At 45.8% G+C, this 24,695-nt stretch overlaps 1 protein-coding gene across 13 annotated transcripts in view; it reads left to right on the forward strand.

Moving 5' to 3' along the window:
• The first annotated feature begins 1,498 nt into the window (after nucleotides 1–1,498).
• myot (myotilin) overlaps nucleotides 1,499–24,695 on the forward strand; it is a 23,736-nt gene continuing 539 nt past the window's right edge. Inside the window, exons 1-21 of one of the 13 annotated variants that reach the window (XM_078102092.1) lie at nucleotides 1,499–1,698; nucleotides 7,624–7,675; nucleotides 7,808–7,925; nucleotides 8,000–8,059; nucleotides 8,582–8,741; nucleotides 8,956–8,979; nucleotides 9,561–9,680; nucleotides 9,787–9,991; nucleotides 18,119–18,311; nucleotides 18,610–19,089; nucleotides 19,138–19,179; nucleotides 19,252–19,281; nucleotides 19,312–19,913; nucleotides 20,226–20,376; nucleotides 20,562–20,663; nucleotides 21,198–21,235; nucleotides 21,969–22,107; nucleotides 22,200–22,407; nucleotides 22,544–22,709; nucleotides 23,148–23,281; nucleotides 23,991–24,695. The exon at nucleotides 23,991–24,695 is cut by the window's right edge and continues 539 nt beyond it. In XM_078102092.1, the coding sequence (XP_077958218.1) occupies nucleotides 7,668–7,675; nucleotides 7,808–7,925; nucleotides 8,000–8,059; nucleotides 8,582–8,741; nucleotides 8,956–8,979; nucleotides 9,561–9,680; nucleotides 9,787–9,991; nucleotides 18,119–18,311; nucleotides 18,610–19,089; nucleotides 19,138–19,179; nucleotides 19,252–19,281; nucleotides 19,312–19,913; nucleotides 20,226–20,376; nucleotides 20,562–20,663; nucleotides 21,198–21,235; nucleotides 21,969–22,107; nucleotides 22,200–22,407; nucleotides 22,544–22,709; nucleotides 23,148–23,281; nucleotides 23,991–24,133 (3,123 nt within the window). In that variant the 5' untranslated portion in view covers nucleotides 1,499–1,698; nucleotides 7,624–7,667 and the 3' untranslated portion in view covers nucleotides 24,134–24,695. Of the gene's footprint in view, nucleotides 1,699–6,355; nucleotides 6,379–7,623; nucleotides 7,676–7,807; nucleotides 7,926–7,999; nucleotides 8,060–8,581; nucleotides 8,742–8,955; nucleotides 8,980–9,560; nucleotides 9,681–9,786; nucleotides 9,992–10,568; nucleotides 10,746–18,118; nucleotides 18,312–18,609; nucleotides 19,914–20,225; nucleotides 20,377–20,561; nucleotides 20,664–21,197; nucleotides 21,236–21,968; nucleotides 22,108–22,199; nucleotides 22,408–22,543; nucleotides 22,710–23,147; nucleotides 23,282–23,990 lie in introns of those variants that run through there. The other 12 variants (XM_078102088.1, XM_078102090.1, XM_078102089.1 and 9 more) reach the window with 12 other exon arrangements.

Here is a 24,695-nt window from a genome sequence, read left to right on the forward strand (position 1 = left end):
TGACCAATGCATGTACAAAAATGTATGCACTACTTTGAAACAGGATGTGCCTGATGTTTTAAAAGTTATGCAGTTGAAAAAAGCTCTCCATAAAAGTTAAGACATATCCTGATAAACAATAGCTCTTAGATTCTTAATGGTGGTGCTGGTTGCCAAGACAATGCTAGAGAAACATAATACGTACATAATTAGAACATTGATTTAGGATGTGTTCTGGCCCAGGAAACTGCAGGTCATCCAGGTTTTGTTGTCTTTAACTGCTTCCAGATCATCTAGCACAGGGTGTCTTGAATCCGAGTAGAGTACAATTAAATCTCAAGACTTTTAAGGCATTCAGGAGCCAAATTTGTGTCAGAAAGCTTGGTCTCAGTTATGGTTCCTCCAACAGTATTTTGACGCAAAACACACAGCTAAAAACACCCGTGAATGGCTAAGAGCAAAACAGTGGAGCATTCTGGTGGGCTTCTATGAGCCCTGATATTGATAATCTGTGGAAGGAGATGAACCATGAAGTCTGGAGAAGGTACCCTTCAAATCTGAGACAGCTAATATCTGAATAACAATACCAAAATACCTGTTGACAGGTGCAAAAGTCTCATTGAGAGTTACAGAAATTGCTTGATTGCAGTGATTTCCTCAAAAGGTTGTGCAACTAAATGTTAAGTTCAGGGTACCATCATATTTGCCCAGGCCATTTCTATTTCATAGTTTGTTTATAATATTATTATTATTGGAAGGGTACCAACAATTTTGTCCACTTATGTACTGTATGCAGCACTACGTACTTTGTAAGGGCAGCTGCAGTATGTACTGAAAGGGGGAAAACAGTATGCGATTTGGAACGCAGGTTATGAGACTCACCCTAGTAACAGGAGCCTACTCGTGGTCTCTGGGGTAGACAAGTTTCAAAATAAAAGCACTCCATAACAGGAGCATAAAACTGGATTCTGGAGCACTGAAAACGTAAAAAATACAACCGCATTAAGTTTCCTTCTTCAACGTCTCTCCTTTCATCGTTACCCTCTTTCTTTCTTCCTTTCATTTTCATTTTTCTTTTACTCTACGTTTACAGCCTTTCATATGCTTTCAGATTTATTTTGGTCAATAACCTCGAAAAGGGTTAGAATTGAATTGAAATCTCTGTGTTTAAGATAGGGTTCTCAGTTTCTCTGTCTACTTCCGACTCTCATTTCCAACGGACTCATCTCAAGTGTCCCCTGAAGACCGTCTGGCACCAGTCGCAGGTTTTCTGGCTACTGGACTCACACTTTTAGATTAAGTTAGGATCGCAGAGCCTCCAACTGCCGCACGTCCACCACATTTTTTTAAATTGTCCCTAATTGTTGTGAAAGCATGCAGCCAATGATCCCTATGCTGGAGCTCATCTGAGCTTTCCTCCTGTTCTGCACTGAGTTCGGCACTGTTGACCAAGGCCACACTCCGCTCTAAATTTGGTACCCCTCCCACTGAACCCCTCCTGCGCGTCCGTCACAGCCTCAGATTCCCTCACTAACCCCCCACCCTCAGACGCACACATGCCCCTGTCTGTGTGTTCGCCCAGAGTGGGGAGCGTCCGGCGACCAGGCAGCCCGGCGAACTGTCACATAGCCTTTGGCATTTGGCTTTTGGATGGTTTACACTTTCCTTTTGGATCAATACTTGTTGCTGTTTCTAGCGTGCTGGGAAAAGGCCAGACAGGTAAGCAGGACATGTTGTTAAAGTTGTCCACATATTGGGATAGAACTGTGTGTTGAAAGGGCAGTTGGGCCAGTTTTTTTGCTGTTATGTGTTTGACATTAGAATTACAACATATCGAGATACAATGATACTGCGATCCTTTTAGTGCAGGACATTGGTCCACTTACAACAACAAAGTAAACCAGAGTACAAACGAGTCCTGAAAGGAGTTAAAAAATTGAGTGGAGGAATGTTCTGTGTCATGGTTGTGTTGTGATTGTTGCTGCTCTGGTAATCAGATAATTCCATGTTGTATTTCACTTGAAGGGTCATGCTCCTGATCCTGCACGTTATAGATTGAGTGTTGGAGGGAATGTGGTGAATAAGTTACAAGTCAGAAAGAAGAGGACAGCTGTGAGGATCTGCCTGGAGCTAAATTTATATGCTGTGTCATGTGTCCACCAGACCGACTCTATCAATCAATTTATCCATCCATTAATCTATCAATCCACCTATGCCTCCACCCATCTCTCTATACATCCTTTTATCATTCTATCCATCTATAATTTCATCCATCCATCAAACTAAACTATATCCATTTATCACTCTGTCTTTAAATACACGCACACACAACCGAAATGCATATATATATATATATATATATATATATATATATATATCCATCTATGCCTCTATCCATCCAATACATATCTATCTATCCAACTACCCCAATACTAAACCTTTTATCATTCCATCCATCTATTGTTCTATCCACCTTTCGAACCATCTATCTGTCTATATCTTTATATAAAATACGATCCCGCCATCTTTCCATCTATCTATCTATATATCTATCCGTCTGTCCGTTTATATTTATATATCTACATCTATCTACCACTTGTAATCCTTTTTCTTTATCTATCTATCTCTCTGTCTTGTATCCAGATATATATATATATATATGTTCTATATGTATTGACATGTTTGCTCCTGAGTCAATCTGTGACATCCGTTTGGGAGTTTAAAGGGTAGAAGTGAAAAAGGTGTCAGTTAAATAGCCAGCAGGGTGAGGCGACACAAGGCATACCAGCCAAAGCAGAGTGGGTGGTGGGAAGGGGGGTTCACAGTGCGAACCCGGCATGCCTTCATGACGCCGTGATCAGACGCTGAGCCGTGGGTTGGCGGACAGAGAGATCAGCTGATCCCGCGGGGCTAAATTGGTCCTGCTAGCAGTAGAATTGGAGATGTGGAGGGTAAAGAGCTTTTTTTATGATGATGCAACCGAGAACATCTCAATAAATGAACATCTCAGTGAACCATTAGAAATTACATTTTGAAACCAAAATTTTTTGTCTTTTACAATAATTAGATTTTCATCTTCTTCTTTTGTGCACATATTCATTGTCTCGAAATAGAATCTTAGACACTTGACTCACTTTTCAAGTTGTGGCGCCAAACAGTGAATGTATTACAGTAACAGGACCAGTATCTTAACATTAGGTACAACAATTTTGTACCAGATGGTAAACACTATGACTTGTTGATCCCATTCATAACGTATCATCATGTAAAAGTTTGACAGGGTTAGGGGGTAATCGGGCGAACGAGTAGTAGCGGTAACCGAACGGAAGAACGGCACTGCATGCACAAAACAACTTGTGAACGTGTTGTTGTTTTTTTACTACACATAGAGAAATAAAATTATATACATAAATATATACATATATTTTAAATAGTCATTATAGTATTTTCCCAACTGCCAACCTTACCATCCCAATACAGTAGTTGTTTTTTCTGCTACAGTTGTGTACGGTTTAGATTCCCAATGATTTGCATGCATGAAGTGAAACAGCAGTTTCACACTGTGCAAACCAAATATTTGTGTTGACTTTCGTAAGTCCTCCTGTGCCGTCAGATTTTATTGTTCCGTATATTGTGATTCCTTGTAGCTCGAAGAAGAGTTAGTTATTATTGTACGTAGATTCCAACACTCATCTCGCTCCGTTGGAATATTCAGCCGAGCTGCTGTGGGCTGCAGGGCTACAATTAGCCAGTGGGTGGTTAGTTTAAATTTAACAAGGAGGATCGTGGGTGGGCGTTAGTATCCTGCTCTTTTCCCCCGAAATCTGCTCGTGGGATTTAGCACAGCTCCTCTGTGGTGAATAATAATGCAGGCATCTAAGTTAAAAAGTAGAGTGCAGAGAAATGCAGGGATCTCATGTTACTGTCTAGAATCCATTTCACAAGCCAAAAATAATTCAAGCAGGAGGACATTTCCATGGCAACAGCTAACACGTAAATCACCTTGCAGTGCTTTCCCTCACCTTTCCCACCTATGCTGCCAGATGTGATGACATACTGGTAACTGTGCATAAAGGAAACAAAATGACCAGGTTCCCCATCATGACTCTCACTCTCTCATCTGGGGCAACAGGTGGCGGTGACATGCAACCAAGAATAAGAGTGGAGGCTTTGTCCCAGGAGGACACGCGGTGTTAAAAAACCCAATAGCAGAACATCTGTTTGTTGGGTTGCTGTTATCCACTTTTCCAGGCAGATGTAATATTTAAGTCAATTAAAACTTTTTCAAATTTCCATGACTACATATGACAATGAACACCATCATAAAGGTCCCTCTAATTAAAAACACCTGTAAAATGAGTCAGTTATTGATTATGTTGTAATAATTACAGCTACATTTACCATACAGGTAAAAATAAACCCTGCAGGTGGGTGGGTGTGAGCTATTTGCTGTGTGTGTACAATGTGTATCTTACAGAAGGGATAAAGATCAAGAAGCAGTTAGTTCAGTCAGAGACTGCAGTACACTTAATGTGTATCGGGTTCAGCAAATATTGTCCACTTGTGAATTGACCTGCACTTGGTGTACTTGTTATTTACTTCATGGGATCTTGATTAATAATATATCTATATAATATATTTCTGCAATACTGCTGTGAACCACATTGGTATTGTAGGATATTATAAATAAACTGACAACCCAGTTCATAAATTAACTATTAATACAATGATTTTAGTGTACAGCCGAATACAGCCATGATTCTGGAACTATGTAATCAATAAAGTAATGAGAATATTGTAAAACCACTGTAATCAATAGAACAGCTATGATTGTAATTAACCGAAATGCATACATGTAATTCTTGATAGCACCAAAACTGATATTGACTGAGAGACATTCCAAATCCAAGTTACATTGAACATTGAATTACTCAGTGTAATAGCTCATTGCACCACTCTATCTATGGAAAACTCCCAATACCTCTTTATTACATTTTTTTGGATTATAACTTTTCGATCCGAGTTATCCTTTGTTCGTCCGGAGTTTTTTCATTTTGAACACAACAGTATGTATCAGGTAGAGAGGATCTATTGCAAGTTGCATTATGGGAAATGCAGGGTCCAGGGTGATGATTCTTTTTTTTAATCCCACCTCTCTCTGTATGAACCCAGATATCTAGCGAGGCCTTTGTCAAACGATTATCACCACCCTCCCAGAGTCGGGCCAAATGATCATTTTAATTCATGTCGTCATCTGTGGTGGTTTATTTGCATAAGCACAATTAAAATGCCGGATCCGATCCACATTCAGATCCTAAGACTACTGCTGCTTCCATGTGTTCATTCACTTTTAAATCGGCCTCTCGTGACATCCCCAACTTTACAGATAGGCAATATTAAATGACATGAAGCCTTTTAGTCTGATTCTCACAACTTGTCTTCACATTGTGATCAACATGTGCTCGGTGGTTGTTCAACCTGCCCCCCCTCCCTGCATGTCTCCATCACCCTGCACCATGCGGCTTGGTGCCGCTGCTCTAAATCCTTCAGTTATGTAACAGAGACACAATTGATGCGAGGGGTTAAAGCAGGCGTGTCAAACCCACGGCCCGGATCCGGCCCTAAAAAGCCCAGTGGGGGCCGCACTCTGTGAGTGAGCGCATGCGTTCGACCAGGGGGGTCGCCGACAGCGTCCCTCCAGGCAGCAGCGCCCGCTCAAAAATGACTGCGTGGCAACCGGATCACCCGTGTCCACCCCCCCCCCTCTACCGGACCACTGGCGATGATTTGACTGGTCCGCCTGCGTAACATCACAGTGGACAGTATGTGGCCCCCTACCTACAATGAGTTTGACACCCCTGGGTTAGAGGCAGCTGTTGTTTTAGCTGCCGGAGGCACACACACCTGCTGTGTGATTATGGGGGGGGGGGCTGGACGTCCATGTGCTGCGGCTATTTCTTCTTCAGCTGAGATCCTCTGGTTTCCACAAGGTTCAGTAGAGGTGGATGTTGGTGTCCCAGCATGGTTAATAACCGATACTCAGAGATGGAAAACTCAAATGAAGGGGGTCAAGGAGCGGTTTACCCTCCCGTGCCCGTCTGTGTGTGTGTGTGTGTGAGCAGATTTATCTCAGGTCAGACAGTCTCTGCTGTGCTCAGGAGTTAAATTTAGCCTGGAAACCTGAAGCTGTGCCTCCTCCGTCAGCTCCTTCTCTGGGGGCCGGGGCAGCGCCCCTGTGGGCACAAAGCAGGCCGGGATCGTTGCCTCAGCATTTAGGAGCCGCGAGCTGCTGAGAAGCCCTCTGGGAGGAAGCGGGGCCGTTGTTAGACTAAGGCCCAATACCAACGTCCCCCTAAACCCTGAGCCCTGGACTCTCAGGCACTAAACGGACATCACCTGGTAAATAGTCTGTCGGGGCTTTAAATGGCGCAGATGGGACAGCACTTCACTGTACTTCAAGTAAAAAAATAGGATTTATAATAGAGGGTATTTAAAGCTTTTTAAATAATTTTTTTCAAAAAAAATAAAATAGTAAATCCCGTCTGATTCCATGTGGGTTTTTGCATCTTCTGTTTTAAATGTATACATTTGAATATGACAGACTGAAGACAGGAGCCGTCCTCTTTGTTTGCGTTTTTAACGCCTCTCTGCTTTCACTGGTCCTCCCGTTTTTAACATCACTTGTAATGACTTGGGCTTTACGGAAGGGTTCATAAAGGGATCCAAATGTCTGTCAGAAAGCCCCAAACACTTATTCTAACATTACATTACAGCCCATTGCTCGCTCAACGGCTGCAACAGACAGGGGAGACCAGACGAGTTTAAAAGGAAGCAATTAGCTCATCGATGTGTGAAACATATAAACCAAAGTATATGTATTTGGATCTGTTGGACATGTGTGACATGACTCAGGGCTTTTTTTCTTACACTAGAACCCTGTGGTGAATATGATGACTGTTTTTAGCGTATATTGCATTTATTTCAATAATAGACAGGTAGAGAAACTGTCAGCTGTGATTTTGCAGGCTTCATATTCGAGTGTTTCTGCCACTCAGCGTATTGTTCAAATTTACACTGCTGGAGGATTTATCTCAGAAATGAATCTAACTTGTCAATCGATGAGCCCTTTTTAGAACAAACACAGGTATTAAACACTGTGTCCAGCTACGCTACTTTGGTTTGCTTTTAACCCTCCAATCGACCAACATTTTTCCACTCGCTGCGTGTTCAATAACATGGTGCTTTCACTGCTTCCACTGAGTTTTGCTACAAATGTATTTCAAGGATATCTAGATTTGCATTTTGCGCAGTGCGGACTACGGCTGATACGGCGCATATCTGTGCACACACACACACACACACACACACACATTAGTTGTTGTTTATATTTGTAGACAAATTCTGTTTGTAGAAAACTGAATTTGCGCTGTTGCGCATCGACAGGCGCAGAGATCTCGACCCCTTGCTCAACAGTGCCTTGGCACTATTTATTCTTGTTATTTGGGTGTGCAGAAGAGTGCTGGGTCTCTGCTGTGTCCTTACACCTCGAGGGACAAACATCTATTCCCACCTGGATGTCAGCAGCAGCCCTGAGACCCAGAGAGAGAGTAACAGGTCCGGCTCTGTGCTTCTTTCTTTGTACAGTAGGGAGAACAACCTCCATCACCGCCTCCTGGAACGCTTGAAACATGGCTCAGTGAGTTACTGCGCACACACACACAGTATCTATAGACATGGAGTGTACTTGTGTAGCTTTTGTTAGACCAGCAGCACATATGTAATAGATCCAGAGAGCAGGTGTCATGGCTTCCTGTGTGCCGCTGTGCAGCGTCCAGAGGGTGCAGAAGAAGACCAGCACCATGTCCCTGACCATCTCCTCCTCCTCCAGCGCGGCGGCCCACAGAAACTCCAGCCTGGTGCAGCCGCTGTGTGTCAGCCCTCAGAGGGTAACTTCAACAGAGCAGCCAATGAGTGGAGTGAAGATGTCGCCTTGAAACAAACGTACTGTTTTCCGTTACAGACCCAGAGTCCCGATCACACCCAACAGCATTCAGGAGGAGTGGCCCCCACTTTTGTCAAGGTAGAACACCATTTAAACTATGGTGCCAGTTCAATTCTATTCTATATTCAATTGAATGAGGCAGACACGGACACTTTTCTGCCGTTTAAGCACTTTTATGTGTTGAGTAGTGCTCGCAGGAACAACGAGTCGGTTTGCTCCGCGCTCTTCATCCTCTCTCCCCCACTGCTTATCAGGGACACAAATCAGTCAACAAGCAGCAGCTGAGGCCATTTACACCTCATTCGGGATCAGCACTGTTCCCAGAGCCGCTCCATCCCCTCTGCAGCCGAGCCAAACACCAGACGCATTTGTCTTTTACACTCTGTTAGTTAATTAGTGTCGAGCAAAGAAAATCTAGACCTTTTTATGCCACATGAAAGATTACTTAATTACTCTCTAACACCGGCCCTTTTCCTCCTCTCCTCTTCCTCTCTCCTCTGTATTTTGTCCTCCCTATTCTTCCTCTGTCCTCTCTCCTGTCTCCTCTTCTTCTCTCCTCTTTTCCCTTCTCCTCTCCTCTCCCCTCGCCATGGCTACCAGTGTCTCCATGATGTGTCCACGCTGAACGGTCAGCTGGTGGTCCTGGAATGCAGGCTGAGGGGAACCCCCCCCCTGCAGGTCATGTGGTACAGAGAGGACGAGCAAGTTCTGGACTCGGACGATTTCAGGATACTGCGCAAGAGTGAGAGCGTGTGTGACGGTGGGCCGAGGGTGGAGGCGACGTGATCTTAGCTCCAATAACCCAAGCAGAAGTATTTTGTAGCTGTGACTTCAGTATTATACGACATCTGACTTCATATCAGACAATGTTATGAGGTGGAAGTTTAGCCCGCTTCACTTTGATAGCTTGGATCTATTTTTATCTGGTGTTCACTTCTAAAATAAATGTCTTTTCTCCTTGCTTGTCTTCCCAGAGGCCTGCTCGGGATCAGTGCCAGGTAGAGTATTGGTCCTGTGATAATGTTTATAAAGGGAGTGTACTTTAAAGGGACTTTACTCTTCATGTTCTCTTTTGTTTTCTCTCGTCTGCTTCATATAAAGGCCCCCTATGCTAAAGAGGACCTACCTCTGGGATAACCCTATTGAACCAGTGTATGAGTTCCTAATGCACATCCCAGGTTGGATCTTTAGAATAGCCGTCAGAGGGGGAGGACTGAATGTGACAACATGATGTCATGTCGAATACACCAAACAAATTCCCAGACAAACTCCTTCTGCCTGTAGCGAGTATTCTGCTGCACACATAACTGCGTTGAGACCGTGGCCACCTGGCACCTCCATGTGGACGCTCGGAGGAACAGCTTGAAAACCAATGGACTCAATTAGCATGCAGTCATATTTGATTAATAACATATTCGAATGGAGAGATCATTCCTAGATCATTTTGGTGTGTGGCTTGTGGCTTCCCACAAACAACATGCGTTGGTTCCTGAGTTTGAGCACTCTGCGTGCAGCGTTCATCCTGGGATGACGTCGTCACAGTAAACCTCATTGATGTTGGTGTGTGGCCCTGCTGCAGAGGAGCTGTGCACGCTGGTGATCACCGAGGCCTTTCCAGAAGACTCCGGCCTGTTTCAGTGCGTGGCTCTCAACCCCTTCGGCAGGGTATCCTGCTCGGCCGTCCTGGAGGTCTACAACGGTTAGACGGCTCATTGGCACGGCCCGTGGCACAGTCAGTCTGCTGAACGGCACGCAGCTGTGGACATGGTCGGCCTTGTGAGTGACCCCACGCTCTTGTCCTGCAGACCTGGAGGAGCAGCTGGAGGCGGAGGCCGCTGGTCAGCAGGAGGAGGTTCCTCCCCTCCGGAGAAAGGAGGCAGCATTCCAACATGAGACTGCCTCCTTCGGTGAGAGCGCCGACGACTTTCCCCCCGAGCTGCCCGACTCCATGACACTGCCCCCCCCTGAGTGGCCTGACAGCCCTGTAGAAGACAACAAGCCTGTTGCAGAGTGAGTGAAATGTACACACATTTTCTATTAGCATTATTCATTGACCCCAGCATGCACAGAGCAGAGTAAAAGAAACTGCGCTCATCCCCCACATGCAGAAATGACCTCTGACCCCGGACCCCGTAGTTACTTGCAGGCATTATTGTCATTACTGAGAAATCAATTATTCATTCACACAGATTTGTTTTGTAAGAGTGTATCGTCCATTTAACTATCCATTTAAAAATAGTTCAGGACCACACGTGCACTTCCTCTTTAAATCCAGAGGAGGGCGCAGTTTCACCATTCCGTGCGGGAAGAAGAAGACCATCTCCAAGTTCACCCGACTTTCATTTTCTTTCTTTCGATCTGCTTTCTTTTTAAGTTTGTCTTTCTTTCACGAGACTTACTTTAATGAAGAACGTCATGATAATGATTGGGATATTATATTGATTAGGCTTATTCATGAAAAAATATATACAGAGTTTTAGATGGGCTGCACAAACTCAAATTAATGTAAAAGTACATTGAATAATAGAAGAGTCCTACTTTTAGAAGATGCCGCCAGTCAGAGAGCAGACTGGGTACCGAACCGCTGACGTCACGTAGATGCAATCGTGATGACAATGCTGAGCTTCGAGCCAATCGGCTGGACCCGCGCGACCCCGAGGACCCTCTGCCTCGTGCGTGCGCGGTGTCACCTCGCGCTTCATCCCGGTGGTCTTTCTGCACGCGGGGACAGTCGCGTGCGTGTTGAAAGTGGGGCAGACACGAGGTAAGGAAGCACCGTGTGCTGTACCGTTAACGTCCCCCTTCGGCTCCTCAGTGGAGCCCGTCCGCTCGACACCGACTCCCAGCGCGACTCCTCGGTGTCCGAACAGCTGCCGCCGTGTCTGCAGCACGCGGACCGGACCGCGGTCTATTTCTGGGCTCCGTGGCATCAGATAGTGTTTAGTCAAATGAAGCTAACGGTAATGTTGTCCAACGACGCTGCTCGGTTATTGTCAAACGAGGCAAGTTTTAAGTTTCTTAAAAAAAATAATTAAATATCAAGTGGCACAGCGGCCGCCTGTTGCCAGGAGACTGATACTAACGTAATGTTAATGAACCGTATTGTTAATGAAGTATTCAGGATCCCTAACACTACTCAACCGATATATTAGTGAACCGTAATGTTAATGAACCGTAATGTCAATGAAGCGATGTGTTAATGAACCAATATATTAGTGAACCGTGATGTTAATGAACCAATATGTTAATGAACCAATATATTAGTGAACCGTGATGTTAATAAACCTATATATGTTAATGAACCAATATATTAATGAACCGTGATGTTAATAAACCTATATATGTTAATGAACCAATATATTAGTGAACCGTGATGTTAATGAACCAATATGTTAATGAACTAATATGTTAATGAACCAATATATTAATGAACCGTGATGTTAATAAACCGATATATGTTAATGAACCAATATATTAGTGAACCGTGATGTTAATGAACCAATATGTTAATGAACCAATATGTTAATGAACCGTGATGTTAATAAACCTATATATCAATGAACCATGATGTTAATGAACCGATATATGTTAATGAACCAATATATTAGTGAACCGTGATGTTAATGAACCAATATGTTAATGAACCAATATATTAATGAACCGTGATGTTAATGAACCGATATGTTAATGAACCGTAATGTTAATGAACCCTAATAATGACACTAGCCTACCCAGCATGCTAGTGTCCTTAGCATGTTAGCATCGATCACTGGCTTGAAATTATAACCACCACCATGTAATGAACTATAACATTTGTGAGCCGTAACATTAGTGAACCCTAACGTTAATGAAGCTTAACATTAATGAACCTTAACGCTGATGAACCGTAATGTTAATGAACCGTAGCGTTAGTGAATCGCAGCCGGTCATTTGCGGCATTTCTGAAATATCAACAATAATGGTCACATCTGAGTGCGCACTGATATGGAACGCTGAGGTCAATGTAAACAGGTGTACAGTACTTTCAACCAGTCAGAATGCTTGTTTGCACCTAACCGTATTAGAATTAAGCATTAAGGTACGAGAGGCTGTAATGTAACAGTTCGGGGTGTAGTTAGGCCCCACCTTAATTGTCCGTTTGCGAAAGCTGGCATTGCCCCAAACCGATCATTGGTGGTGTTTCTGGTATTTTTTCGGCGATCGCCGTCAAGCTAAAAACTGAAATGTCAACTAACGGTCACGCAAAATCTAACCAGTTACTTGCTGAGTGTGCAGTGATATGGAACCGGTACTGTACATTATCGCTCGTTATAATACGGGTCCATGAAATCCAGCGTTGTGATTGGTTGAGAGCGAGTCATGGGGGGGGGGGTGCATTATTGAGCGATAATGTACAGTTGCTGTTCACATTGACCCGAGCGTTCTGTATCACTCCGCACTCAGAGTAACAGGTTTTGCCTGACATTTTAGCTTTTAGCTCAGTGGCGATCGCCGAAATAAGACCCGGAAATCCCACACATTATCGGTTTCAGGCAATACAAGCTTTTGCAACCGGACAATTAAGGTCGACGTCATCAGCGATGTGAAGGAATGAGATGGTGCGGAACCCAATGCTGTTTACGTGCACGTACGGGGACTATCTTTCTCTAGACTACTGAAATGAGATACACGTTTGGTAGCTACAACCTTTTTGTAATGAAAGGCAGTTATTTACTTACTATTTATAATTTTGCTGGTAACCGTATAATAAGGTTCTTGAGGCAGTACTTTATCTTCAACAGTTTGAGGGTTGCCGGCCCTCCGCTGCGCGTCGGACCTAACAACACCCCCGAACTCTTACATTATTGAAGATAAAGTATTGCCTCAAGTACCTTATTGCTTTAATAATGCACCCCCTTGTGGATTTCATCTACCCGTATTATAATAAAGCGTAACATTAGCTGATCGGAAACAGGACACTCACTCTCTCGCTTTGAGGGGCTCTGGAGCTGCTTCTCTCTACGTGGCTCTTCATTGTGTTGTGCTTTACTGTTTGTCGGACAGCATATAAACCTAATGTCAAGGTGTCCTAATCCAGGCTGCAAAAGCTTCTTCTTTTTGTTAATTACCTTAAAATAGTTAGTAATGTTAATGTCAACGAATCTACGTGTCAAATCTTATGAATATACATAAACATTTACACGATTAACTACTGCAGGTCGGGCAATGCGGGGCAATAAAAGAGCTTTTATTGCTGTATTTGGAGGTGTTGAAGGGGAATCGCGTTCCCGCATATGTTGGCAGCATTGATGGACATTTTGCTGACCCTTTAACCAATGTTTAATCCCCACGAAAAACCATGTTTACAATGATGATGGGCACCTGGCCGGGTCATGGCACTACCAGCGCACGGCTCATTCACCGGTGTTGCCGTCCTGTTACCGACATCATCATCAAAACCGTATTTGGCTCCAACAGAAAGGAGCTAACGCTTTACACGGATCAATACATTACATGGTCATTTTTATCAATACTGTTACTGGATAGTTAGCTAAAAATTGTCTTGGTTAGGACAAACTGACTTTAGCTGAGGGATGTTTTTTTATTTTTTGGAAAGGAAATATTAAAAACACTGCGCACAGTTAGTTAGAGCAGTCAGTGATTAACAAGTGTATCAGCGGTTAGTGTGTTCACATGCAGGTGTATGATCGGGCACCAGGTTTTCAATGCACTGCTGTGGTTGTTTTTGCAGTTTTTTATTGCACCACAAATGAATAATCTGCTTTTGTGAAATACTGGATAGAGGTGCATTGATATCACAGCACATGTAAAGTTTGGTGATATTTTATCCAGAGCTATGATCTCATCCGTCATGGAAAGTACAGACATGGTGTCTGTGTCTTTCAGGAAAAATAATGATGTTTACCTAGTAGTATTCAACCTGATTCATCAGTTTATTGGAGAAATGTGGGCTTTAGACTTTAGGATAGAGCAACATGGACCAATCCCTTTTGTGGTATTGGTGACCATTGGTACTTATGGTCCTTATAATATGGTACTTATACACTTCATATAATGAAGTGGGTAAAGACGGCTCGTAGAACACTTTACTGGGATGCAGCTATGGCTGGGCAGTATACTGGTTTCAATTTTCCTTACGGTATGGATTTTCCACACACCTTCATACCGGTGTATAATCGTGACAACCCATGTTGCTCTTCGGCAGGCAGCAGATTGTTGAACTCTTCAAACGGGAAAAAACACGACAAAACAGTTTGTCACACAGAAACATGATTGTACATTTATAAATTACCCCACCGAGCTGCATGCTGGGTACAGCTGGGCCTTTTCCAAGAGAGGAGCGGTGTCTGCCGTTTGGAGGGGTTTTGCTTTTGAAATATCCCACGTAAGTTAGACCAGAAACGAGTTATTGCAAAGTTGGTCAATTTGCCGGTATTGCCTCTGGTGGCAACATTAGCAGTCACAGCAGCTAACATGCTAACGGGCTAACTCGCTGGCTAGTTGCGAGCAAGTTGGTCAGCGGCTGGTGAACAGCTGTTCAGCTGGGCGGCGTCCTTTTCGGGGTCAATGAATGAATGTGTTTACTTACAAAAAAAATACTGTAATATACCGTCAGAATCTTACAAAACACCGTCATATGGATTTTTGGGCCATACCGCCCAGCCCTAAATGCATTATTTAAATAAAGTAATCTTCAATAATATTACGATATCCTAAATGTAAGGCAATATCTAGTCTCATTTCATGATATTCAGGGTTCGTACGGTCATGGAAAACCTGGAAAAGTCATGGAATTTCAAAATGGTCATTTCCAGGCCTGGAAAAGTCATGGAAAGAAATAAAATCCTAAAAGTTTTGGAAAAGTCATGGAAATTTGTTATATTTTTATGGTCATGTGGTTCATTTAAGATTACGTTTGAAATCATTCATATGGTTTTAAAGAGACGCAGGACGCTCGGATACTCGCAGCGCCAATAATTCACACCGCGGCTGTGTAAACGCGCCTTAACTGAAAAGTTTGGTAGCTCAGGAATCATCCACCTTGTCAGGGAAGTGTAGATTTAACCGTGGTTGGCTATATATGGAAAAGTGCATCTCATGAGTTACGACAAACAAAGACCCGGGACGAGCAGAATGTAAGTAATGTGGAGGCGGAACATGATATATTTTAAACATGGGAGAGCGGCATTAACGAGCCGTGTTAAAGGAAGCAGACATCACGGCGCCGCTGCTAGCGAAGCTACTACAGAAACCCCATCAGAGGGCGACTGCTAGCGAAGTTTGTTTGAGCAGCACGACTCTCTCTTCGGCCTCCGGCGCTGTACGCAACACCGGCATTTTCCGACGTGCGCTGCCCGCCTGCTAGCAGCAGTTCCAAGTTGTAAACAGAGGGCGTGGCGGCGTTGCTTCGGCGTTCTTTGTCATTGAGCCGTATTAAGCTGCTATTAAGGCACGTGACTTAATTTTCCTCCTCGAATGACAGGAGATCATTTGATTCTTTTCGTTTTGTGTTTATTTTATGCTGCAATGCGTCAACATAATATACAATTACTACATTCTGTCACACGGCAGATAAACGATATGCTCTTGTGCCTAACGCAGCTCTTCTGTGTTGCACCTACTGCAATCACGACGTCAATACATGGAGACACACAAGGAGCGTCAATCCAACATAAATGCTTTCAATACCGCATTTATGTTGGATTGGTTACATATCTTTTGTTCCTGCACAATGGCACTGTTTAGGCACCGGTATGTTTTATAAGTATCGTTTTAGCACTGGTATCAGGAAAACCCCAAACGATACTCATCCATAGTGGATAATTGTATAATTATAACATCTTGAGACCGAATTGAATGGTGGGGGAAACACTGTATGCTTTGGTATTCTCATTGTTAGTTTAAATACTACATTTTCTCACTTTTTCATGTATACACTGAGATTTCACACTTATTTGGTCATGTAAATTTTGTTTGAAGTCATGGAAGGGTCATGGAAATCCACTGGTCAAAATGTGTATGAACCCTGGATATTGAGCCGGCCCTGGCTGAGTTGAGGTAACTTACCGCTGGAGTGCTTAGGATAGGTTGGCATTCTCCTACCCACAATGCCATGCAGATCTTGTGTGTGTTTAAAGGATTGGGTCACCATTCTGTCTGCACCTGCCAGCTGATGTTCGAATTCCAAGACCAATATAGCTCTGCAGAGTTAATCATCCAAACACGAATACACATACAGTAGACTATCACCATACTAAATAACCCACACACACAGCCTGCCCCCCCTCCTCTAGCACCAGAGAGCATGTTGCCCTTGTACTCCATACAGAAAATAGAACCGTTCAAAATTCTTTTCTTCACAGAGAAAGCCACCTCATATCCGCCAATGCCCCCCCGCTGTGTCCAGGCACTGTTCCCCGGGAGCAGGGCCCCCTCTGGAACCCTGTCCCCCTGCACCCCACACTTTCTCCGTCCCTCGCCTCTCGTTAATACTGCAGTTAAAAATCATCGATTTAAATCCTTTTTTAACCCGAGATGCTGTTTTTTGTCTTTTTTACAGTTAGAAAATCTAAAATATCTCAAATCTAAAATAGTTCTGCGTATTGTACTAGCTTTTGATGTAAAGGGCCTTCAGTACATTTTAAAGTATTTATAGTTTTTGAAGCTTGTCCCGGTCCAAACGTATCTTCACATTTCATTTCATTTCAGAGTCAAAAGATCCTTCTAGGAGGTTTTATATTTCCATTTGACTTTTAACCATTGGGACCAGACTGTTTTCGAAAAATTAAAAACTCAACACAAACACAATTTGCTCATAGTTTGCGTGGAATTAGGATCCAAGCTGTAATTCTCTGAGTTGCTTGATTGAACACGTATCCATCAATGCCGGCCGTTTACATCCACAGATTTTGTGGCGCATATCGACACCTCGTTCCCCGGACTTAGTGTGTGAGAGGGCTGCGATTATCACAGCGTTCCTGCGTAGCCCACATGGTAGTCATGGGAACAGCATTCCTTCCTGGAGTATAGTGGGGAACCAGCCAGGTTTTGGATTACGTGAAGAGAGTGACCGGAGTGGGAGCAGAACTATTGATATCTGGCGATGGCAGCCGTAGAGCATGTGATCCATAAACCTAAAGTTACTTTTTAAGGTTGCTCATCATTTAACATATCTGGATACATGCAGAGGCTTTGTCCGCTGAAATAACAAAATCAGCACTGGATGAGTGGGATGCCAACATGTCCACCCCAGAGAAATAAATGAAATAGACATTTAGCATTTTTGTAAAGTTAGTGTTGACTCTCCTCAGAAAAACAATGCAGGAAGAGCCAGAGTTCTTAAAAGTAGAGTAATTATATTGAATCTGAGTTACTTGAATCTCTCCATCAGAGGCGCCATGCACGGGGTCAGGGTTTCCTGTTCCTCTGTTTTACTTTGTATTTTGTTAATGTGTATTTAAGGGTTGTCAGATCTTGTCTTTAGCCTCAGGAAGTCTGCAGGTGATTTTCATCACAACTTGTTACATAAAGGGCTGTCACGATATCAAAGATTTTTTGCACGATTATTGCATCAACATTTATTGCAATATGCGATATTATTGCAATTTTCAGACCACTTTATGCCACTGACAACATAATGACAATATAATAGCATAGTATTACATGTACGCTCTTTCAAAGAGCAAAGAACGTTTTATTCGTCAGAATAGTTAGACTTTAAAATCGGAATGTGAAAAAATATTAACCTGAATGAATAATAATTTGAGAATAGTAGATATGGACCAATTTGGCTCATAACAGGAACACAAATAAGCAATAGCAGTCATAAATTAACTTTTCTAATATTAAAAACAATGATATTACAGTTGAATTTGAATGAAATTAGTTGATTCATTTAGCGTTGTACTAAGCTGTCACTTCAAAACACCACCTGTGACCACCCCCATCCGGAAAAAAACAGCCTCTTTCCATGTACAGGGGTTCAGCTCCGTAGTAGGCCGGGTGGAGAGCCACAGCAGCAATGGCTTCACAGGTCTTTGAGTGACCGAGCCTGATCCCACAGATCCGATTCCCTGAGTCTCTGCTCGCTCCTCGTTGCACGTCCCCCGTCTTTACTGTCCCGTCTGTTTGTGTCAGTTTCCCACAGCCGGCCAACCACTCCTTCGAAGAACCCTTTGGTCGCAGCGAGGAGGTGCGCGCGCTGAGCTCAGGGGGGCAAAGGTCACCGGGAATCACTGTCGGAGCCAACACGCCCAGCCCTCCACCCCCGACTCAAGTCAAGGAGCAGAGCCACACGCCCATGTTCAGCCCCACCAAGCTCAGTTTCCCTGTAAGAACAAAGTTGTAGCTGCTGCTACAACTTAGATGGACCAATGTGTGGCAACCAACATCTGGCTTAAATGTGATGAATCCGAAATATAGAAGATCTGTCTCCTCTGCCCGGTCTTGCCCAGACTTAAATGTCTAGTATTGAACAAGAGGAAATCTAACAAACGAAGCCCCCTTATGTGTTGACTGAGATTGTTAAATGGTTTAAAAAGTTGTCCTCCTTGTCCTTTCCCCATCAGAAATGCTACAATTAAACCTTTAATCCTTTTTTGTTAATGTGTTTGTGTTCTCCCTTCCAGTCAGGAGGTCCCACCATGAACCTGTCCGACCTGCCCTCCTTCACTCCCAGCGTCTTCCCCCCGAGCGCCTTCAACTACGAGCGACCACGCCATTTCATCCAATCGCAGGCCGCCTTCCAGGCACCCAGCTATGACAGCGTTCTGAAAGAGGCCCAGGAGAACCAGAACAGCTCCCAGCAGAACCTCGGCAGCTTCCAAAATAGTCCAAACGCCACGGAGACCCAGAGTGGAGTTAACATGACGTCCGCACAACGCCAGTCTTTTTCCCAGACTCAGTCAGTGTCCGAGTCCTTGTCACAGAGCCAGGCGCAGTTGCAGTCCCTAAGCCTGAGCCAGAGCCAGAGCCAGGCCCAGTCCCAGGCCCAGTCCAAGACCCAGGTTCAGTCCCAGTCCCATACCCAGGCCCAGTCCCAGGCCCAGTCCAAGACCCAGGTTCAGTCCCAGTCCCATACCCAGGTTCAGTCCCAGTCCCATACCCAGGTTCAGTCCCAGTCCCATAGCCAGGCCCAGTCCCAGTTCCATAGCCAGGCCCAGTCCAAGACCCAGGTCCAGTCCCAGTCCCATACCCAGGCCCAGTCCCAGTCCCATAGCCAGGCCCAGTCCAAGACCCAGGTCCAGTCCCAGTCCCATACCCAGGCCCAGTCCCATACCCAGGCCCAGTCCCTTACCCAGGTTCAGTCCCAGGCCCAGTCCAAGACCCAGGTTCAGATTCAGACGCGAGCTAACGGCATGGGAAAGTCCTCCTCCAGTATCAGCTCTCCCATTTCCCCCCTGGCGTCCTCTGGTGCGCCTCCTCAGTCCTCCCCCGCCCCCATACTTAGTCCTCCTGCCTCCACCATCCCATCCTCCTTATCCCTTCTCCCCCGCACCACCATGCGTTCCACCATCACTCTCACCCCCAGCATTCCCAGCGCCACCGGGATGGGGAGCGCCACCCTGCCGGCCAATCAGGACGCCATGTCGGCACCCGCCGCCTACCTCTGCTCCGTGCTGCCCTCCCAGTCTGCCTTCTCCCCCTTTTCCTCATCCAAGCTGTCTCCCAACTCCAACCTGCCTCACTTCTCCACCTCTCCCTCCCGCTCCCCATCCGCCCCCCGCAGCCCTCTCCTCCCCACAAGGGGCCCCTCCTCTGGTATCTCCCTCCCGGAGCAGCCTCTTCCAGTGTCACCATCCCTCCCTGGCTCCCCTCTCTCTCCTCCCTCCTCCTCCTCCTCTCTGCAGCAGCCCAACACTCCCAACGGTCCGAGCGGAGTACCTCCTGCTGTGGTCTCCTTGCCGGCCAGCTACAAGGCAGCGCCAAGCATGTGAGTCCACTGGGGGCATTTCCCAATGATTAAGCATTGCATTTTATTTTAGTCTATAAAAATACGTTTTGATATTTTCCAGCAGATTGAGCTAGTTGCTTATGTTTGCCCTAAAAGCCAAATCGTGTTGTTTATGTAGATTGCTGCCGAGCTGTGCGGTGTTGAAAGTCGCCATCGTTGCTAACCATTAGCATTGTCTCTGGCTCTCTGTCAGCGTGCGTGCATGGGTCACAAATGACATTAGGTAAATAAATAGATCTGAATCTTTGGCGTCCGTTCCTTCCTCCTTTTCTTCTCGCTGTCCTCCCTCAGCCTTCCCAAGCCCATCCTGAAGAAGGCCGTGGCTCCTCGGCCTTCCTCCTCTCGCTCCACAGACGAAGACATCCAGGGCTCCAAAGACGCCCTCATCCAGGATCTGGAAAAGAAGCTGCGCTCAAAGGAGGCCAGGAGGAGAACCAGCCAGGTGTGTGTGTGTGTGCAAAAGCAACTACGAAACAATCCTCCCACCAAAGCACGCGCACACACACACACGTGCCAGTGCCTGTTTGAACATAAAAGAATACATCATTCAAATAGTTTACCGAAACAAACTATCACAAAACTGAGAGAAGTTACAATTTAACAGTATACAGCTTCATTTTCAAACAGAAACTGTCCTATGAGGAGCGCATGGCTCGTAGGCTGCTGGGTCCAGACAACGCCAACTACACGTTTGACCAAGACAGTCTCTCAGACTCCCAGCCCGACCAGGTACGACAACGAGCCTCTGCATTCAGTCAGCAGGACCAAAATCCTCCCGCCCAGGGGCGATCCGATGTATTTAGCTATCGAGTGAAGCGCACACGTTATTAGTCATCTGGGGTTGAATGGCTGCACAGGGAGCCTTCTTCCCTCTCAGGGCCTCCTGATGGAGTCCCCAAGACAACGTGCAATAAGCAGCTGGTCATTAGTGTGTGTGTGTGTGTGTGTGTGTGTGCGTGTGTGTGTGTGTGTAGGATAATTATGTCAGAAAAGGTTCTGTCGCTCAGAGGGCTTTTTGGCGTCTATCCTCTCTCTCTCACACACGCAACACGTGTATGCACACACACATTTGTCAGCAGCTATTTCTGGCCTGCTTTCTGGGAAGGAGCCCCTTTCACAACAGGATCATTGTGTCAGAAGACACACACAAACACACACACACAGACAGAGTGGCCCTCCTGGCATTTAGTCAAGCTCAAATGGTTGGTTTTCAAAGTTCAAACGTCTGTTGACCTCTGCTTATATGAGTGTTTTCTGTTCCAGCCAGATTCCCCAGAAGGAAGACATACAGGGGGACTCTGGTAAATACACATCACTCATGTATTCTAGTTGGCTGCCACTCACTCTGTCCAGATTAAATCCAACTCAATCTTAAACAGGTCATTTTCTTTACAGATTTGTCCAGTAAGTTGCCAATATAATGACACTGCAAAACACAAAGTACATTTGAGAAAACTCTACAGCAATTGTTCCCCCCAGAACTCGTAATCCAGTAACTGAAGATAATCCACACAGCTCGGTGTGAGCAGTTTCATGTGGGGCCTAGTTTCTTCACCACGCATCTGCCCGTGGACCAGAGGCTACTGCTAGCTCACCTAGACCACTTGGCTAGCTAGCATTACAGCTAATGTTGCGTCGTGCTGCCATGGACGTGAGCCAAGACCCCTAACCCTCAATAGCTTGTTTTTACGGCCTGGAGGAGGAACCGCCGGTTGAAATAAAACCAAAGCATGGAGATAATCATTTAGCAACATTTCTACCTTTTTTTTGGCCTTCAAGGTATAAATACCCTTTTGCTTAATTGTCATAATCACTGTGTTGAGCTGTCGATATCCCTCCTGTCCCCTTATTCAGGACACCACGCTGTCAGAGGACAAAGACGGCTCACACACACACACACACACACACACACACACACACACACACACACACACAGGCAGCCATCTTGATGGTGATCCCTGTTCCATCACAGTAAGTAAGTCAGGCCACCGAAGGCGAGGTGAAGCTCAGTCAGCACTGTCCCCCTCCCCGCAGGGGGAGGCGCCACACGGGCACCGACGAGCGGGGAAACGAGGGCTCGGCCATCCAGGAGAAATGTTACGCTCCTCGCTTCCTGCAGGTACCTCCAGACCTAACTGTGGAGGAGGGACGCTTCTGTAGGATTGACTTCAAGGTGACGCCCTCACGCATCCCGGTGCATGAATACACTCGCTGTATCGCTGGAGTCGCCAAGGCGATAACGCTGCGGTCATGTGCCCTCTCCAGGTGGGAGGCCTCCCCACGCCTGACGTGTGCTGGTACCTGGACGGAAAGGCCATTCGTCCAGACGACTTCCATAAGATGTTGGTGTGTGAAAAGGGGATGCACTCATTCCTCATAGAGATCGTCACAGTGCACCACGCCGGCGTGTATGAGTGTGTGGCCCGGAACCGAGCCGGGGAGGGCAGATTCTCCATGAGGCTCAACGTGTTAGGTAAAGAATGCCACCACAGCACACCTTCCTGCAACTTCTCAATGATCTGCACGCATTTATTCACCCACGCCCGTCCTGCTTGTGATGCCTTTTCCGAAGTGAACTGAACACCTACTGTGCCACGTCCTCTCTGCAGCCCAGGAGGCTCTCCGTCCTCCCACCTTTGTCCAGAAGATGTCCAACTCCAGAGCTCTGGAGGGGGATACTGTTCGGCTGGAGTGCAAAGTGGACGCCTCCCCGCCTCCACAGCTCTTCTGGAAGAAAGACAAGGACATGCTGCGCATCGACCCCAACAGAATGAGGTACGTCGTCCCTCCCACACTGCTGCTGAGCTGTACTCACATGGTGGAGACTCGTTAGAGACCAAAATCAGAGCCATCAGACGGAGATGACTTCAGATCAGGGCTCCACATGAGCGTCGCTCCATTTATTTCTCAATGTCTACTCCAGAAGATATCATTACTAGTTTCTGCTGCTTCTGAGAGGCCAAAAAACATTCAACAGGTGAATGAAGAATAGTGAAAGTGCGTTGTAATAAAGACCAATGTGCACAGTAATGTTATTGAAGCAGGTTTGAGAATGATGTTTTAATAGAGAACTGCGTCTATGCACAGTCTCTCCAGTCTAACGTTCCAGCAGTACAATATGCAAAATCATCGCTTGCCGCTTTTTCCGTCTTTGGCCACCATGTGCAGTAAGTTGCGAGGACGTCAGCTTTCTGACCCTGTGTTTGTCCACAGTCTGTATCAGGACGGCTCAGGGCGCCAGTGCTTGCTGCTGGAGAGGCTGTTGAAGTCGGATGCCGGTTGGTACACGCTGTCCGCCATCAACGAAGCCGGCATGTCCACGTGCAACGCCAGGCTGGATGTGGGCAGTAAGTGAACCTCGCGTGTGCTCAAATATCCATGCAAATGTGCTTTAAAGGGCCCACCTCGGCCGTCTGGTTGCCGTGGTAGCGTGGACTGTAAAGTCAAACAGCATATGGAGAACCCTGTGCGCCTCACGCTCCAGTGTCTCCAGCTCTCCGTCAAACAAGCGCTGCGTCAAGTGATCAAGCGGGAGAGTGGGGAACGCTCGGGGGGGGCCCCCCTGAAGACCACTCGGCGGGTCAGAGCGACGAGTATCAGGTTTCTGCTGCATCACATGACTTGCCACCTGCTGGGTGAGAGGACCCACGCAGGCCGTGCAGGGAACCACCTGAGCCGCGTCACTGTGGGAGGTCACCACTAAGGACGTTTAGTAAGTGGGGACGGGAGAAGGTCCCTCCAGTGTGTACGTACAGGTGGACGTACATGTGAAATGTTTCTGCAGGTATCACATCAAAGAGCTGGGTACACGTCTTTTTACAACCACAACCGGTTTGTGCACAGGCACACACCAGAAATTAGCATGAGGAATACTTATATCTTATACAGAATATATTATTGTTCGTTGTCCCATTTACAGGTTTCAACGACTATGAAGTAATGGATCACTCACAGGCATTGTTTTGTTTTTCCTGGTTGTCGAGCACAGTAACGTGTGTCTGTGTGTCACAAAGGAAGGTACATATTAACTCTCCCCCCCCCCTGCTGTCCCCCTAGCTCGCACAGCCCCGCCCATGAAAACGGCGCCCCCTGGCTCCAAGACGTTGAAGATGTTGTCCTCTCTGAGCCACGTGCCCACCCGGACCGTGGAGAGCCCCGCCCAGCACACCGCCCCTCTGTACGAGAGCGAGGAGCTGTAGACCCGCCAAACCCCCCAAACCCTCCATTCACATCCTCAGAACCGTCACACATCTTCAACATTTTGTTCTAGTGGACTTTGGTTCTGAGTGCAGCAGAACCAGGACATAGAACACTTTTGAGTTCAATTGCATGTCGGGTTACCAACATTGTGGTTCTAATATTGTACTAAAATATCAACTCTACAGTTTGGTTTTACGTTTTTTGAACATATGACGTTTTTAAGAGTACGGGACATTAACGGGAAATCTTCCACATAAACTAAGATATTTATTACATGGTTTTCCTGTTATCAAAAGTTTGTGTCTTTGTTTCCGTGGTGATAAGGAGCAGTTGGTAGTCACTCGGACAAATGTTTCACCAGTCAGGAGCGTGGTGAGTTAAAATAACCTCATGTGGACCATCTGCTGCGGTTTGTCAGCCCTGTGTGCGTTAGAGGCTGCAGAGCGGATGTTTGCCACACGCTATGAGCCTGTCTGTAGGCCATGTGTGTATAAATAGACCTGCATACTTGTGCCAGCCAGTCCTCTGAGGTCCACAAGGCCCCAAACAGCAACGCGGTGC

The sequence above is a fragment of the Gasterosteus aculeatus genome, chromosome 4 (genome assembly GCF_964276395.1).
Source record: "Gasterosteus aculeatus chromosome 4, fGasAcu3.hap1.1, whole genome shotgun sequence".
Lineage (NCBI taxonomy): Eukaryota > Metazoa > Chordata > Actinopteri > Perciformes > Gasterosteidae > Gasterosteus > Gasterosteus aculeatus.